This window comes from Saccoglossus kowalevskii, chromosome 21 (genome assembly GCF_978046115.1).
Source record: "Saccoglossus kowalevskii chromosome 21, keSacKowa6.1, whole genome shotgun sequence".
NCBI classification, from domain to species: domain Eukaryota; kingdom Metazoa; phylum Hemichordata; class Enteropneusta; family Harrimaniidae; genus Saccoglossus; species Saccoglossus kowalevskii.
Window position 1 is genome coordinate 18,101,493 of NC_140661.1, and position 18,819 is coordinate 18,120,311.

Here is an 18,819-nt window from a genome sequence, read left to right on the forward strand (position 1 = left end):
GTTCAATCCAAATTTTAAAATGTAATTTAATTAATAATCTTATTCAATAAAATTGAATGCCCTTTCCTTGGAAAATAGGGGAGAGTTTACAATGGACTAGAAAATTTGTTTCATCCACAATTATAACTGAACCAAAATCACATGGTTTCTTCTCAGTGGCCAAGTTTGAGAATATATTAAAAGAATTGCTTGAGTCTTGAAAAATTATTTAGTCCAAAAATTGCTAACATTTATGAGGTACATCATTTTTTTGGACAATAAGTTGAATCTGTGGACTAGGTGCAGAGACATAACATGAAATAAATCACTTCACTGATTTTTCCATTACATAAAAAAGTTAGCAAGAAGGAAGTCTATTACATAAAAATTTAGCAAGAAGGAAGTCCATTACCCCGGTACATAAAAATGTCATAGGGAGAAAGCCAATAGTTGCACTACATGTATATCTTTATTTCAGCTTGTCAGAAAATTGTTGATCTGACTTTCTACTTGAGAAACATTCGCTGTAATCTTTTGGGCGGTGTTCCATAAAATGAAATGATATTTCTTTTACTCTGACATCCCTTCTTCAGAGCTATCCGAATTGGTGTAATTGACAAGTAAATAAATAAGTAATTCATTGTACTTTTCTGTCCAGTTAAGTTACTGATCGTACAACCAAATAATTATATTTGTGTTAATTTTCTTTTCTTTTTTCCTCAATATAGTCACTAACAATTGTTGATGTGATACAAATGCCATCATTGGGTCCTATTTGTTTATCGCGCTTAAATGAGTGCGCCCTCAAACACAATATTTATAAATCCTTACATTACTGTCCGGTTGATCAACTTGAATGGGATAAAAAAAATTTACGAGTCATCATTGAAATTATCTTCTAGTCGCATCTTTTCACGATGTACTCTGTTGACCGCAAACTGTATTTGACCTAAGGAATATAATTCTACCAGTAGATTAACGCAGATCTCATTTTGATTTGTTGATCGGTGTCATCATCTTGGGGCGTTGTGTCGTCTGATTTGATTGAAGCGGCCATTTTGAATATATTCACCAGTTGTGACCGATGTCATTGATCTTCCGAGTAAACAGCAGTCAAGGATTCCATGCCCCCTGTTACAGAACATTTGCATACAATTGAAAGTAGTCAACAGTCTGCTGCTGTCGTCATGTGGATTGAATCCATGATGTACATTGATGAAACGAGTTAAACGTGGAATTAGATGGTGATTTGATCGATGTTTCAACGTGGATCGGAAACTTTGGCTCAGGCTCCGTTTAATTCACAATTACAAGTGTATTTGTAAAACGCATCATGAGTGTTGACCAGCAGTACGAAGGTGGGTATATATTTTTTATGTCCATGATCTGCATCGATTTTGTGAAATATGCTTGTTACTTTTTCTGTTGAGCTGATGTAACTGCGATCGACGTAGTTAAACCCGGAGGTTAAACATTTCCAAAAATAAATATATAATTGACTTCCACGGACACGTTTCAGTGAAATTGGAAACTGCGATAATATTCCACATGCCGGTAGATTGTATCACTATCGTACGTGAAATTTGACTCTTATTTTTTCTTATCTCTCTCTTATTTTCTTTCATATGCAGAGGCCTCAGTTTGGTAAGTTAAAACTTTGTTGCTCTTCAGCTCGGGGCCATATAAACTTGGCATGGATGATGCAACTGAAAAATATATTATAGGGGTTGACCATTATAAATAGGGGTCCGGGGTGATTTTTGGAGATAATTCTATAGAGAAAATTACAGAAAAATAAATTTATATTTAAAAAAAAAAAAAAATCTTTCAACAACAATAAATTAACTAAAAACTACTATCACTTTGAAATATGTGCATGCCATTTTACATGAATTTGACTCAATGCATGAATTAACAGAATCTAAAATGTTAACCATCCCTTTCTGGAATATACTTCATTTCGCGACATCTTGAATTAATGAAATTACGGATTAGCTTAAATAACATGCTAGCTAGAAAAAAACAAGTTTTACAGTAAGCGAGGGAAGACATTATTTACATTTAAAAAAAATGTCCACTACAATTAAACCAGAATTTTTCTTGTTTATGAAGTTATTCTATTTAATATTTGATTCTCTTCATTTTGCAAAAAAAAAATGTTTCCATCGCCATACCCCCATTCTATTAAAGTTTACAATTGTCTAATTGATCAAAGTCTGATAGTACTGTACAATAATTTATTTTAGCTGGAACTAATTTTCGCTAAAAACACTTTTTAGTTTTGTAGGAAATTTATTTTCACTGATTTTTGATGAGTTGAATGTAAAATATAGGAAAAAAGGTATATTCGCTGGATTATATTTTCACTGAATCATTCCTCAGCGAAAATAGCAAAAATTAATTCCAAGTGAAAATAAAGTAATTTACAGTTTTTGATATGCACAGTGACTGTTCCTATGACCCTTTGTACAGCACCCTAACTCCCAGGTTCCTACTGCCTAACTCCATTTGTGCAGTTTAATTATTCTGCTTTAAATGTGCTGAATCACGGGACTGTGGCTGAATGTACTACACATGTTTTTTTCCAGTGCCATGTGTAAACATGTGTTCATTGTTGACCTTGTGTTGACCCTCACTTTTGGACATGAATTAATTCTGTTTTGGCAGTGATTGAATCAACAATGTACAAGAGTTATCAGCAAAAAAAAGAAAAGAAAAAAAGTTTCTGTTCAGTTTGTTTACAAAATAGGTGTGGGTGCCATTTTTTGCATGATTAATAATAATAATAATTGTAATGATAATTGATTAAACTTAGATATCTTTGAGTTTTTTTTTTCTAAAATTTTTACACCTGTGTTAAACCATGGAGGTAAAAACATAATCTGTTTTTTACTTCCATGGTTAAACTGAGTCAAAAAGACTTTGTCTCTCTTTGTAACATATCAATCAAAGAACATTCATATCCTGGTTTGCATGGTGATTGTTTATAACAATTAAAGGCCCAATTCACTTGCCCAGGGCAAGTGTGAATTGGAGGTGTGGCTATTCTAATGCATGGTGTTAATCACTTGCATAGCCTATGACGCATCCTGTTTCAGCGGTCCAGCATCACGTGACTTTGATTGACAGTAGTAATTATTCAAGATTAGTCGCGCATCCCTTTCCCCGGTTCATGTTTTTTACTTTTATCCGCCAAAATCTCAGCTCGTACACAATTTATTGTCATAAATATTACACACAGTCACTGCTGTGATATTCATAGTCACATGCATCCACTTTGGCACGACATAATCGACCTGTAAGTTCGAGAAAACACGTTTTTACCGGAGCTTGGCTGGAGCTGTTTACTACAGCGTGACAAGCAAGGAAATAATCCCTATTGTTTAGGAGCGTATTTATAGTATACCTGGGCCTTTAAGTTAGAAGTGACATCATTGATATTCAAATATTCAAGGAAAAAAACAAACCATAAACTAATTTGCATAAAATCAGGTTAGCAGCTGCTGCCGAGGAATGCCGAAAGACGCACAATGTGGATATTGAAATGTTGATCAGAAACTGTGAGAATTGTGCTCGTATGATAGAGGGTATTCAACAGATTGAAAAGAATCCAGTCAGAAAGGTAGGTTTTATTATCATAGCTACAGCAGTAATCTCACTAAATTATGTTGGATGTGCGTCTCATTGAACATGGTGAAATACGTTGTTCATTTAATTCTGTGGAGCAAAAACCAACAAAAAAATCTTGTTTAATAGTTGATCAGTATAGTTTTATGACAGTATTTGTGGATGAGCTTATTGCTGTACAAAATCCTTTGTGAAAAATACAAAATTGGGGTCACAGTCCAAATTTCATATTACTTATTGTAGTTGTCTGGGTAAGCGCCCAGGGTCCTGAACATGGAAAATTGCCAACAACTAGGGGTGGTGTATGCCCGAACATCCCCCTGCAAAGAAAAAAGGAAATGGTGTTTATTACTTCACTAATAACAGTGAAATATTAATTCTAATTGTAAATTTTTTAATGAATAGCTCAAAAAAAATCATTTATCAGCAATAAGAATAAACAATGTCTCAAAATGTTTGGGTTATTATGTTTATTAAGTTGTTTGTCATTTGTCCCACCATGAATGCTTTTCTTGTAATCCCAGTTCATGATGTTGTATACTGTAAACTATTATTTTAGCTGGAATGAATTTTTGCTGAAAATGCTTTTTTGGGTGTTATGTATGGAGTTTATTTTCACTGATTTTTGATGAGTTGAATGTGAAATATAGAAAAAAAGATATATTCGCTGATTTTATTTTCACTGAATTATTCCTATAGTGAAAATGAATTCCAAGTGAAAATAAAGTATTTGACAGTATATAATGTGGATCATGTCAGACGACTTCTGCCAAAACAAAATCCATTGTGTATATACAAAATTGTAGACTTCATTTTTACATAAACATTTTTTTGTACATGTTTTTATTTCTTAATAGTGATTAGTAGACATTTTGACATTGAGCTTTGAAAGAAGAAATTCAGAATCAAATTTTGCAGCCAGGAATGTTTTTAAACAAGGAAACAGGTGCAGCGCCCTCATGCAATGTTTGGTTCACAAATTTCATGTCATACGTGTGATCTCACAGTGAATAGAGAATCCATTCCTGCATGATATGCATAGTGTCTTAGATTTACATGTAGTATACACTGGCTGCAGCATATTAATCAATAATAATTAAGGCCATGGAAATTTTAAAATGGCAATTTTTTTTTTTTTTTTAATACTGAGCTAAAAGGGGGGAAATTTGAGACAAGTAGAGTACAAGCGCATTTTGGAATGCTTTAGAAGGAAAAAAGACATTCAAGGCACATAGTTCAAAATAATGCGCACGGAAACGAGAAACAGAGAGTGACTAACCCCTACCTTTGTCAGGTTTTTAAGATCAGAATGTTGCATCTGAGGTAGCAGGGATCGAAATACTATGGTGCACACTGCATTATGCACATAGATTATTAGCTAGTGCAAGTAAACTCAAAATATAATGTGCACGCTGTGCATGTAGAAACAACATTTTTTCATTATATTCACTAAGCCTCAATTAAGTTCAACCAACATTGTGAAACAACTAAAAAAAAAACGATTCTTTCGTGATCGCATCAAACGAGAACCCGTAAATTTTATTTAAACTTTAAAAGTAGTGCATTTCACAACAAGTTAGTGCAGGTAAATTTCAAATTCAACATGCACACTATGCATGCAGGGAAATAATTCTATTTCAGTCCCTGGATAGCCAGGTTATTCGGACAGTAAATAATGGTCACTTGTCATGTACATTGCAGAAAGCATTGGATGAACTGAGCATCGCCATATGTAATCATTTGACGGTATTGAAAGCCAAGAAAGAACAGTTAGATGATTGCATGCTGGATAGCTCCGTATCAAGTCAGTCCAGTACAAGTGGTAAGTTGACTGAATTCATGTTCTGACCAGTGTACTGTAGGTCGTACTGTTTAAATACATTCCTTATTGTTGTAGTCAAATTAGAGCGTTAATCAGACCTTGTCTGGTGAGCTAAAAGCGGCTCTCTTGTACACTAGTGCTTGGACGTTGCGAGTTTGATTGAAATATAGAGGGCAGTATACGTAGTCATTGTGCTGAATGATCCAATCCTGCATGTGTACTATTGTTTCAACAGATGCTGGTAGCAAGAGTAAAGATTCCGCAGCTGACAGTGGTCAGAAAAGTAAATTACGTTGCGCCATAGCCGACACCATAGTACAGAAAGGACATATAAAGTTTGATGATGTTGCAGGTCTTGTTGAAGCTAAGCAGACGCTAAAAGAAGCCATCATCATGCCTGTACAGTATCCGCATTTATTCACAGGTGGGATGATCTATTTCAGATACCGTACTCGACCGCGTTAGCGCTCATGCCCGGGCAAGCGCCCACCCCCCACTTTTGCGCAATTTTTATATTTGGGGTCACATTCGGCAAAGCGCCCACCCCTTCAAAATGCAACTAATTTAAAACTTGGCCTTGCGTAACGAATCTTTATAATCGTTTTTATATGATACAGCGTGGATATCGATCGCTGTGAACATGTTGTGAATGCGTAGAACACGGTAACCGTGCGTAAACTACGCTTCGACAATGACCTGTTAATACAAGTAAAATGCGGTAAATAGTTCATGCCATATTCAGTTTACCTCTCAAAAATGACTAGTTACTAGTTTTTTTGGAAAAACCATGTCGTTTATTTGCTGAAATCAATTCCAAGTGATCGTACTTCGACATTGATTATTCACTTCCGCATTGTGTTACCAGAAAGTCTTCGAGAATTTCCGAAGAATTGCGTCAGTACATGTCACGATTTCAACTATAAGCCAAGGGTGGACAAATTCCCCTATTTTTCTCGGGTTGGACTATTACCAAATAATGACACAAATGTATGGGATATTATATTTTACTTTCATTTATAGTACTTGTAAATAAATTAATAATACGGCCATAAACATATAATTAACTTACACCACTCAAATGCATAAATAAAGTTACATTACAAGGATATGCTCTAAAATACAGGAAATAATAGGGTCTACTTATCAAATAAATGTCAAGTACATTCCAGCTGGTCCGAATGGCGTACGAGTCTTCACCACGTGGCCGGTCTTTGTTGTATCACGAAACTTGCAGAGCGACGTTCCTTTGTCTTGATATTGCGTACAGGTAAGGACTTCGGGCGGCACTGACGAATTTCGCGGATCACTGAAACGACCTGAAACAGAAGACACCTAAAACAAGCTCTAAATTCAAGAAAGGGAAACAAGAGGAAAATAAACAACACATGTCGACGGTAAACCAAAAAGTGACCAAAACCCTCAGCTTTCGTACGCAAAGCATTGTGGATTCAAAAACGCCATCAACGGCCAAAACCACATTTAATCAGACACAGTGGAGGGCGCTATTGAATTGAATTTCTAAATCAAAATACATTTAAATCTGTTTGTAATATTTTATATTTAACTTGAGCCATACATAACAGTACAACACAGCATTCTGATTAGTTAATAACCAACACGACCCATTAGATCAAAGGACGCTGCTGTAGGTCAAGTCTGCAATTGCATCATGGCGGAAAGTGATTTTCATCGAGAGTTTGCGTACGATCCAACGACTTCGTCATTGGAAATAATATGACAATTTTGACTTCGACTGTGTTCCAACAGAGTTAAATGTTTTTAATTCCGTAAATTATGGTGGTACGTAATTATTATTGTAATAAAATGTGCGTATTTTTTGTGACCATTTCTGTTTCTTCATTGTGAAAATCAATGACGACGCAACTAATTTAGTAATTTTATTTTTCCTCAAAGACGTAATCTGTCACTTGATGAATCAAAATTTTCGTTTGCACTCTTTTTCGAGGGGGGTGCTCGGGTAAGCGCCCACCCCTACAAAATCGTGATTTTCTGAGTTGAGGCCCCTGGGTGCTAACGCGGTCGAGTACGGTAAATATCATGTGTAACCATAGACAATAGAAAGAGCTTAGACGTGAATTTCTGGTGTTTTCTTTGATGAGATGTCTATTCTTGAATCTGAACATCACATATCAAAACACTTGTCATTTTGCTTGTACAGAAACACAAATGTTAACATTTTGCCAATTTCAATTTAACAAATGAATGTAAAAATAAACCTATGTTTTATGTACCGACAAAGAAAATGCATAGTGAAGTGTATTTATACAGAAAATACGAAAACTGGGATGAGTTTTTTAAATCCAATACAATTGCACTGTAGCATTTTAAAAGTCGAATTTCATTCCAAGTACCACAATTTGTAGAGCGTTGAACAAGCAACTAGGAATTGTGCCAGACACTACTGTAAAAGAGGTGGCGGAATCACTTGCTCACATAAATTGACACGACACGCAATATTGCGCTGAGCTCTCCTACCATTCACTTTCATGTTTGCCGCAGTTAAACATCTCTTTATTCCAGGAGCAAGGATGTTAACTGCTGTTTATATCTTTCATCATCTAATGTTTGAACATTATGGCAGCCATGAAAGCCAACACTGGCACTCAGGGTAGTCAAGACGTACACTTAAAATTTCGTTTACATTACTTTTCAGGTGGCAGAAAACCATGGAAACGAATTTTATTATATGGTCCACCCGGAACTGGCAAATCAAGACTTGCACAAGCCGTGTCCTCGGAAATTGATTCAGTGTTCTATTGTGTGTCCAGTTCTGATTTGGTTTCAAGCTGGGTTGGTGAAAGTGAAAAGTAAGTTTGAAAGGGGCATTAGGCCAAAAAAAAAAAAAAAAAACTTATGTTGCCCTCAAGTTGGAAAATTGAAAAATTGGGTCGGTCGGTCAGATTTTTTAGTCCCCGTTCGGACGCAGTCCCAAAACGGGGACTTATGTTTTGCCCTGTGTGCGTCCGTGCGTCCGTGCGTCCGTGCTTCCGTGCGTCCGTGCGTCCGTGATCACCTGTATCTCGAACATGCATGGACCGATTGAGTTCAAACTTCACTCATACATCACACATTATATGGGACATATGCACATGCATTTTTTTCATGATCCGATTAACGATAGCCGAATAGCGGCCATTTTAAGGCCGAAAATGCATCAAAATCGCACATTTTCACCATTCCGGACCCGGATCTCAGTTATGCATGGACGGATTTTGTTCAAATTTGGTACATACATTAAACATAATAGGACCTTGATGCACGTCATTTTTTTTTTTGGATCGGGTTCGAAATGGCCGACTGGCGGCCATTTTGTTTTAAAGAATTCAGTTCTGGATCCGTATCTGAGACATGCTTGGATTGATCGAGTTCAAACTTCACACACACAAGGTACATCATGTCACAAATATGTATGTGCATTTGTTTCATGATCTCATTAACGATAGCCAAATGGCGGCCGCTTTAAGGCCGAAAATGCATTGAAATCGCACATTTTCACCATTCCGGACCCGGATCTCAGTTATGCATGGACGGATTTCATTCAAATTTGATACATACATTAAACATAATAGGACCTTGATGCACGTCATTTTTTTTTTCGGATCAAGTTCGAAATAGCCTACTGGCGGCCATTTTGTTTTAAAGAATTCAGTTCTGGATCCGTATCCGAGACATGTCTGGATTGATCGAGTTCAAACTTCACACACACAAGGTACATCATGTCACAAATATGTATGTGTATTTGTTTCATGATCTCATTAACGATAGCCAAATGGCGGCCGCTTTAAGGCCGAAACTGCATTGAAATCGCACATTTTCACTATTCCGGACCCGGATCTCAGTTATGCATGGACGGATTTCATTCAAATTTGGTACATACATTAAACATAATAGGACCTTGATGCACGTCATTTTTTTTTTCGGATCAAGTTCGAAATAGCCGACTGGCGGCCATTTTGTTTTAAAGAATTCAGTTCTGGATCCGTATCCGAGACATGTCTGGATTGATCAAGTTCAAACTTCACACACACAAGGTACATCATGTCACAAATATGTATGTGTATTTGTTTCATGATCTCATTAACGATAGCCAAATGGCGGCCGCTTTAAGGCCGAAACTGCATTGAAATCCCACATTTTCACCATTCCGGACCCGGATCTCAGTTATGCATGGACAGATTTCATTCAAACTTGGTACATACATTAAACATAATAGGACCTTGATGCACGTCATTTTTTTTTTCGGATCAAGTTCGAAATAGCCGACTGGCGGCCATTTTGTTTTAAAGAATTCAGTTCTGGATCCGTATCCGAGACATGTCTGGATTGATCAAGTTCAAACTTCACACACACAAGGTACATCATGTCACAAATATGTATGTGTATTTGTTTCATGATCTCATTAACGATAGCCAAATGGCGGCCGCTTTAAGGCCGAAACTGCATTGAAATCGCACATTTTCACCATTCCGGACCCGGATCTCAGTTATGCATGGACGGATTTCATTCAAACTTGGTACATACATTAAACATAATAGGACCTTGATGCACGTCATTTTTTTTTTCGGATCAAGTTCGAAATAGCCGACTGGCGGCCATTTTGTTTTAAAGAATTCAGTTCTGGATCCGTATCCGAGACATGCTTGGATTGATCGAGTTCAAACTTCACACACACAAGGTACATCATGTCACAAATATGTATGTGCATTTGTATCATGATCTCATTAACGATAGCCAAATGGCGGCCGCTTTAAGGCCGAAAATGCATTGAAATCGCACATTTTCACCATTCCGGACCCGTATCTCAGTTATGCATGGATGGATTTTGTTCAAATTTGGTACATACATTAAACATAATAGGACCTTGATGCACGTCTTTTTTTTTTTCGGATCAAGTTCGAAATGGCCGGCTGGCGGCCATTTTGTTAAAGAATTCAGTTCTGGATCCGTATCCAAGACATGTCTGGATTGATCAAGTTCAAACTTCACACACACATGGTACATCATGTCACAAATAGATATGTGCCTTTGTTTCATGATCTGCTTAACAATAGCGAAATGATGGCCATTTTAAGGCCGAAAATGCATCAAAATCACGTATTTTCACAATTCCAGAACCGGATCTCAGTCATGCATGGATGGATTTTGTTCAGATTTAGCACAATGTGTTGTACATATGCAGGTGCATTTCGGTCATGATCTGCTTTGAATGTATATGTCACTCAAATATGAACGGAACGGGGACGTGTCATTGACAATGACTTGTTTTTTTTTTAAACTTGTGAAAACTAAGGGTATCGTGAATAGCCTAGGTATATGGCAATCAATCAAATGCATGCTAGATATTAAATACAAAAATCAAAGTGTTTCTTTCAGTCTTTTGTATTTAAATACAGATCAACTCAAGGTTCAAAGTCGCCACTTATCCCCTGGGGACCCTGGGGATCAAACAACGGTCCAGGATCGTTAATTTTTTGTTAGGAAACAATTTTTTACTGCTTAAAATGGCGAGTTTTCAATATGTGAGCCTATTAAAAAACAACAAAAAAACATGACCCGATATTTCATATTTTTCGGTCGATGCTGAGGGAAACAAAATAATTTTTTTTTTGGCCTTTTTCATTTCATTCAAGAGTTTGTACGTTCCGTGAACTGTATCTCGGGAATAGTCTTAGTACTTCAGAAGACCTTGTTGTATCTGTTGTTGTCAGTTTGATTAAACAAAAAGAAACTATAAAAGCCTTGCCTTCTGGAAAATTTGCACAAGGCAGGAAAAGTAGCAAGCATGGGGCAGTTAAAAATATTGGGATGTAAAATATAAACTTTGATGCAAATGCTAAAATAATCACCTAAATTTTTAGATTTTTTAGACCAATTGGAGATACCTGCATGTGAAATTTAAAGTTTGAACACAAAGTGGACAAATCTGAAAATCCATGAAACAGGACTGCGTTTATATCTTATAGAATATTCTTGCACATACTCACCTCTGTTTTGTTATCATTTAATAATGGTCTACAGAATTGCAAAAGGTAGAATTTAACTATTTAGCTCCACTGTTGACTTTGCCAAGCGAAGCTTATCATATGAGTGATTGTCCGTCGTCCGTGTCAATGTTTTACTTTTTCGACTTCTTCTTGAGAACTACAAGCCTGAATGCTTTGATACTTGGTGTATATGTACCTTGGGTAGACCTCTCTTAGATTTGTTCATTTCATGATGATATCTTCAATATTTTTGGTAAAAAGTGATATTTTCGACTTCTTGTTGAAAACTGCAAGTCCGATTTCTTTGATATTACATATATATAGGTACTACATTTGGACCTCTCTCAGATTTGTTCATTTCAGGGTGACATCTTTAATTCTTAAATTTTGATGAATATTTTTGGTAAAAAGTGATATTTTCGACTTCTTGTTAAAAACCACAAGTCCGATTTCTTTGATAATACATATATAGGTACTAGATGTGGACCTCTTTCAGATTTGTTCATTTCGTGATGATATCTTCAATTCTTTAATTTTGGTGAATATTTTTGTAATTTTTGGTAAAAAGCGATAATTTCAACTTCTTGTTGAAAACTGCAAGTCTGATTGCTTTGATATTATATATATAGGCACTACATGAGGACCTCTTTCAGATTTGTTCATTTTGTGATATCTTTAATTCTGTAATTTTGATGAATATTTTTGTAATTTTTGGTAAAAAATGATATTTTCGACTTCTTGTTAAAAATCACAAATGCAATTGCTTTGATACTATACATATTGTTCGTTTTCTAATGATATCTTCAGTTCTTTAATTTAAATGGGCATTGCTAACAGCGGAGCTATCTCAGCCGACAGGCTGCTTGTTTCTCTATGTATTTCACTCTCCATATGTTTTTCATCATTATTCATAGTTTTATTTGCATAACAATATTAACAAACAGATCCAGAATATATACTAATACATAAGATGAATCAGTTTGGAAACAAACTTCTGAGCTCACAATGAACCAGAGACGAATGATGGAAAACAGACATTTACCTTGCCCTGAACTGTTGTTTAAGGGCTAGAAAAATGGCCGACTCATAGCCATTTTTTGTCAGAATGTTGCTATACTGCTCATTTATTTGACCCTCGTATCATCAAAGCTAGAATTTATCACCAACAAATAAATTCTACATAAATCATTATTTTTTCCAAGTTTTAATCAAGATCAGTAGTAATTAGAAATTTTGATTCAAAATTAACAAAAAAATTATAGAAAAATAATTTAAAACATTTTTTTCATATCTTTTATATCTTGATTATTACAGATTAATCAAAGAGTTGTTTCAGCATGCTGTTGACCAAAAAGGAAGATCGGTGAGTGAATACCTTGCAGGTGTTTTTCTAGAAAAAAAATGCAAGAGGGAGCGCTGCAATTCAGCGGTGCCACCAAGTAGGGGAGATAGGTTTCTCCCTACTAGAGTGTGGAGTTTTTGATAATTCTAAGTTGAAATGGAGCATTCTATGGCTTCCTTGGGGCCAAAATTACTATCAGACAGGTCACAGTTGAAGATTGTGGCCACATGTGTTCCCTGGTCAATTAGAATTTTATGGTTGCCAGAGGATCTGCTCCCCAGGGTAAGGGGGTGCATGACCATGGCATGAGGGCGCTGCACCTGTTTCCTTGTTTAAAAAAATTCCTGGCTAGTCTATGTCCAATATACACAAATTTTGTACTGTATATTTCACATAGATTTACAGTGAAATATTTTGTCTTCATCTTGGATATTGTAGGTTGTATTTATTGATGAAATTGACAGTATTTGTCGCAAGAGAAGCTGTCGGGAGGAAGAACACACAAGGCGAATAAAGACTGAATTGATGAAACAGATGGAAGGTGCTGATAATACAGACAGCGCAGATAATCTCTTTCTACTCTGCGCTACTAACTGTCCCTGGGAGTTGGATACTGCTTTTCTGAGAAGGTTTCAAAAAAGAATTTATGTTCCACTACCAGACAGGTAATGACATGCAGTGTGTCTGTTCGTCTGCTGTGCTGAATGTGAGCATGGAACTTTATCAGCTGTACTGTGTTGGACAGACCACTGACATCATTAAAATCACAAATACTAATCTGGACACGATTCTCTGGGCCATCACAGCTAAAATACTTAAGAATGACTAACTCCATTTCTTTCTATGATATAATCGCCTACCTTAGAGCGTATACTCTGAGTGGAGAATTGGAAGTTTGGTAAACGCATTTACATCTCTCACCTCAAAAATTTCTCACAGACTGTCGGATCACCCATAGACTGGGCCAGCTGGTTAAAACAGCAATATATAAATTACTGGGTAGGGCATCGCATGCAAAATTTGTGTTGATAAACATTGATTTTCCTACAATCCAATGTATACTACAAGTGAGAAGTACCATATAGTCTCTAATTTAGGCGTTATTTTTCGATCATTTCAATCCTTCCTGACGTCTAATTTTAGATTTTTCATAGTCATTGACTCCTATTGAAGAGTACGTTGTTTATTGTCGGTAGTGTGAATGGGTAAACAATGAGCTGTTGTCAACGTAAAATATGTTAAATTCTTCTTCAATGCTCAGTTTACCTTTCGAGAAAAAAATCATGCCGTTCTCCCATCGAAATGTTGTTCTTATTTGAAACTTTTTTTAGAATATACTTCTCATTACAAACAAAAGTAAAAAAAATAAATGCATATTACATTAAATATACTGAGTACCATAAAATCTGTATTAGAGGCCATTCTTTTTGAATACTTGAGAAATTCATCATTACTCGTATGTGTAGATGCTCTAATAGAAGCCACATCCCCCTCTATTGCATTGTACCATTTTAATAGAAGCAGTTGTTTCTAATACAGATTTTACAGTAATTTTTGTTATCATGTGAACAGTTTTATAGATTGACTGTAATTTTTCAACATTTCGTGTCGCCTATTTTAGAACCAAATTAAGACTCTTCACTTCCCTCTATTCTAGAGATTATACGGTACATGTATGAATTCAAGTTTTGATCTAGTAGCCAAGTGCACTAGATACCGACTCCTTAGTGAGCTTTCAGGTGTTTCAACCCTCTCAGGAATTATCTACTTGTAGGTAAACATTTGTAGTGCCCATTTTTTAGTAAGTCTGTGTAACAATCGGAGCAATAATATGGATTTTGCATATGCATGTGGCCGCGACTACCACCATTTAAGTAATGTGTTCTACTAGTAAACAATCAGGGAAGTTATTTCAATGTCATCCAGTTTCACAACAGTGCTGGCACTGTCTACCGCCCCTGATCTATTTTGCAGCTAATCTGTGGAGCGAATTATTTCTTTAGATGTATATTGCCGTATATATATTTAGATTCTGATACATTATATTTTCAGAGAGGCCAGGATATCATTGATGAAGATTCATGCTGTGTCTAATAACATTGAAACCTTAGCTGACGCTGACTGGGATCTACTAGCTGATGAGACGGATGGCCACTCTGGGAGTGATATAGCCACATTGACGTTAGCTGCTCTATTTCAGCCAATCAGAGATATGCAACATGCCACACACTGGATATGCACTGCAGGTAAACATTTTTTTTTTCTGACGTAGGGATTGGCTTGTGGGCACTTGGAAACAGCTAATTGCAAAAGAGCTGGTGTTTGACAGAGGTGCCTGGTATGCAGGGTGCCCACGGAACAGATACGCCATTGACGCACAACTATTTGCTGTGCTAACTCACTTGCCCCTTCATTGAACCAAAAAAACAACAACATTACATTGATATATTGATCCTGAGATACATTTTACTATAGTTATGAAATTTGTAATTTGATAAAATGAAATTCACATTTTATAAATAAAATAAATGTAAAATCAAGGGCCACAATATTTATGTCTGCACCTCGACTTACCCACACAGTCCTACAATTTCGCTGTTTTGTTGAAGGCCAACCTACTAGTTTTGATGATTGTCACTCAGGATTCTTACAAAATCAGTGCTGTTTGTGGGCACACTGCTGGTATGAGGATGCCAGTTAGAGGCCAGGCTTGACCAATACTGTGCGTGAATCAACAATTTCTTCACCTTCATTTGGATATATAACGTTTAAACAACAAACCCACTATGCTTTGTCATTGTAAAAAATTCAGGTTGTTTCTCTTCAATACCATGGACAAAAAGTCACTGCATGACAACTTGGAAAGTATAGGATGAGCTCAAATTATGTGTGTGGCATAATTAACCTATAATATTTGGCGGTACTGATATTGTACATTTCATTCTCAGATGATCGGTATACGCCGTGCAGTGCTTCTGTTCCTGGCGCCGTGAAAAAAACAATGCAAGAACTGCCACCTGATAAGGTTCAACCCAGAGACGTTGTGGTAGATGACTTCATCACATCGTTACAGACGAATCGTAGCACGGTCACCAAAGATGAATTAGAACGCTTTGCAGAGTTCACCAAGAGCTTTGGACAGAATGGCTAACATAAATATAATTATGTTATAAAAGAGAAGACTTCGAATGCAGTATGCTTTATCAGTAGTCAATGCATGTGTCTATGGACAAACTGATTTTAATGATTCATTTATACAATGAATACAATTTTTGGCTTGTATGCACTTCCAAAAAAACAAATACGATAGGTCACAATGGAGGAAACGATGACATATTGCTACTTTAAACGCATCTAAGTGGATCGTTTGACTTCAGCTGAATTCATGTGAACATGTAAAACAATAGATGTTTTTGAATTTAAAAAACCCAGTGAATTCACTCAAAATGAAGAAATTAAATACCAGTGAAAGCCTTCATGTCCATGTCCAGTCAAGTGATTTTGGGGGAAAGTTTACCTTTGCGTCTATTCCCAAATTGTACTGTCTAGTCACGAATTTTTGTCACTGAACAGCGATTTACTCTTCAGAATAAATAAATTACAGCGTGAATAGGGTGTGAACTGCTGTTTCAACTCTGTTTATCTTTCAAAAATTGCTAATCTAATCATCAGTATAAATCCAATCTTTTTTTTAGTCCAAATCAGTGGCATCATATTGCACATCAGAAATTCACTTTGCATTGAAAATAATATCGCCAATATTTGGGAATCCACAGAGAATTGTTTCAGTAACCTAACTGTATTCTGATTGGTTAATAACAGACCTGACATATCAGGTCAAAGAATGTTGTTCTGGGTCAAATCATGCATACACTCAAAATCGTTTTGACAATGAAGATAATGAAGATCTTGGCTTTGACTGTTTTCCCACATGCTCCAAATATTTTTGCATCTTAAAATATAATGATACATGTACATAAATAATATTGTAATTAAATTGTGTGTATATTTGTGAACAGTTAGGTTGTGGAAATCAATGATAACTTGTTTTGTAAAACAAGGTTTTATTCCCACTTCCTGTTTTAGGAGTACTATGCCCACCAAATATATTAGTAATCATAATTTTGGTGGGTGCTTGATTTTCTGAGTTGAAGTCACTATGCGTTAGCTAACACTGACAAATACTGTTAGGATTTTACAGTACTCTACAGATTTTCAGACTTCTCATTGCTTATATTGATTGCAATAAAACAATTAATGCTAACCAAGTTTTGTCTAATTCATTTATTAATGTTTATCCTCGTGCCTTCTTGTTATCCGTGTGCAGGGTGGTTGTAATTCTATGATAGTGATGAAAAACATTTTTGCATTGTGACGTTGTCACCACAAATTATTTTGAATTGTTTATTACAACTGATTTCAAAACTTACTTTTAATATTTAAAACCTTATTTAAGGTAGCGGGACTATTATTTGCATACTTGTTTTCATCTTCTAATTGTGACTAAATGACTACAAATAGACCCGGGAAAGTATATATTTTTAGAATCGCCAGATTTCAAGCTTTTCACAAGTGTATTTTGCATGCCGGTATCTGCATTCTACGACGCGTTACTCAATCAAAGGTGAAAAATTACTTTTTCTGTAAAAAAAATAATTACGCATTTATGCTGGTGATAAGAAGTATTTTTGTCACTTTTCCTAGTTGTTCAATAGTCTGGTAAATTGAATGTGTCTGGTCAGTTTTATTCAAGCAACGCGTTTTAAAAAATAGTGTGCTGAATTTCAATTACTGTTTTAGTCGCATTGCCCCCAACTCAAACCACAACTCGTTGTTAAATAATCGATGAAATAGTTTGTCTGGACACATTCAAGTTCCTCTCACTGTCACCTTAAAGCTGTGAAAATTTGGTGTTAATTTGACGACAATAAGTATATGTTATTTTTTGTTAAAGACCTTGTATTTTGTAAAACATAAACTCCTAGAAAACGTCCATGAAGTAACAGCAAAGATTTTCAAACTTGTTTATCGGCACAATCAATTTGTTTTCCCATCAAGGTCTGTTTTAACATGTGTAGGGACATCCAAATGTGTAAGGCTATTGGAAACCAAAAAATAAAGGAATGGGATAGCTATAATTGGATAAATTTGTCATATGAAAAAAACAAAATCAATGATTTTTTTTCAGTGACTGTATGACCTTGTGTCTGACACATTCATATGCAAATGACTAATCTGTGAAACAAACAGGGGCGGAGACAAACCACTCAAATGTTTGGAAACACTCATTGTGTGTTAGATAGCTACTGATAACACATCCTAACATTGCTTTGTCTTGAGTTTATCTTTGAAACTTATAGGCACACAGATTAAACCTGTGTTGTTGATTTTGGAAAACACTACTGAGGCTGCCTTGCTTCCCTTCAGAAAATCTACATTTTAACCAACTTACATGACATTCTATGTTATGTTGACTTTATCACATGAAAGTTTATAGTGCATTTCATCAATTAATAAATAAATGTGAAAATCGTAATTTTCAACACAAATAATAGTCTCGCTACCTTAAATGGAAGAATTCTGTTGAACTGGTGATTAATTTTCACCAAATTAATTCAACTAATCAAATCTAGTTGCAAAGACAAGTCTTGGTCGAGTATCGTACAATGTAGTTCCAGACAAACAGTGCCCTCTGTCGGTTGGTATAAATAAAAGCATATACCTGTAAAACTATAGAGGGCACTGTACTACATTTACTGCCAGAACATTTACATAATTTATTTTTTTATTTGAAATTTTATCGATGGTGTCCATCTCAACATACTGGGATCTATGATCAAACTTTACTTGCAGATGCACATATTTTGTCTTTCATTGATGTCCATATTAGTTTTTAATTTTCTACCTCAGTACACAGATTGTTCATCCTTCATATATGTAATCCGATTGAATTTGGATGACCATGTGGCCACTGCAAGGTACGAGTACCTAGAGATTTTGGTAAAAAATTCAACCAAAAAAAAAATTTACTAGCATGTGTCAAC

General features: G+C 35.7%; 1 protein-coding gene across 1 annotated transcript; it reads left to right on the forward strand.

Annotated features, from left to right (window-relative positions):
• Positions 1 to 830: 830 nt before the first annotated feature.
• On the forward strand, positions 831 to 17,043 carry LOC100368955 (vacuolar protein sorting-associated protein 4-like). Its single transcript, XM_002739139.4, has 10 exons — positions 831 to 1,337; positions 1,611 to 1,623; positions 3,472 to 3,601; positions 5,308 to 5,428; positions 5,664 to 5,852; positions 8,103 to 8,256; positions 12,748 to 12,796; positions 13,214 to 13,440; positions 14,828 to 15,021; positions 15,724 to 17,043. The coding sequence occupies exons 1-10, from the start codon at positions 1,313 to 1,315 to the stop codon at positions 15,924 to 15,926; spliced, it is 1,305 nt and encodes a 434-aa protein (XP_002739185.2). The 5' UTR covers positions 831 to 1,312; the 3' UTR covers positions 15,927 to 17,043.
• The last annotated feature ends 1,776 nt before the right edge of the window (positions 17,044 to 18,819 follow it).

Bases quoted from the DNA above. Each gene is read 5' to 3' on its own strand.
- LOC100368955 (XM_002739139.4), top strand. From the start codon at position 1,313: ATGAGTGTTGACCAGCAGTACGAAG. The intron at 3,602-5,307 runs GTAGGTTTTATT...TGTACATTGCAG, and splicing joins AAAAGAATCCAGTCAGAAAG to AAAGCATTGGATGAACTGAG. The intron at 5,853-8,102 runs GTGGGATGATCT...ATTACTTTTCAG, and splicing joins GTATCCGCATTTATTCACAG to GTGGCAGAAAACCATGGAAA.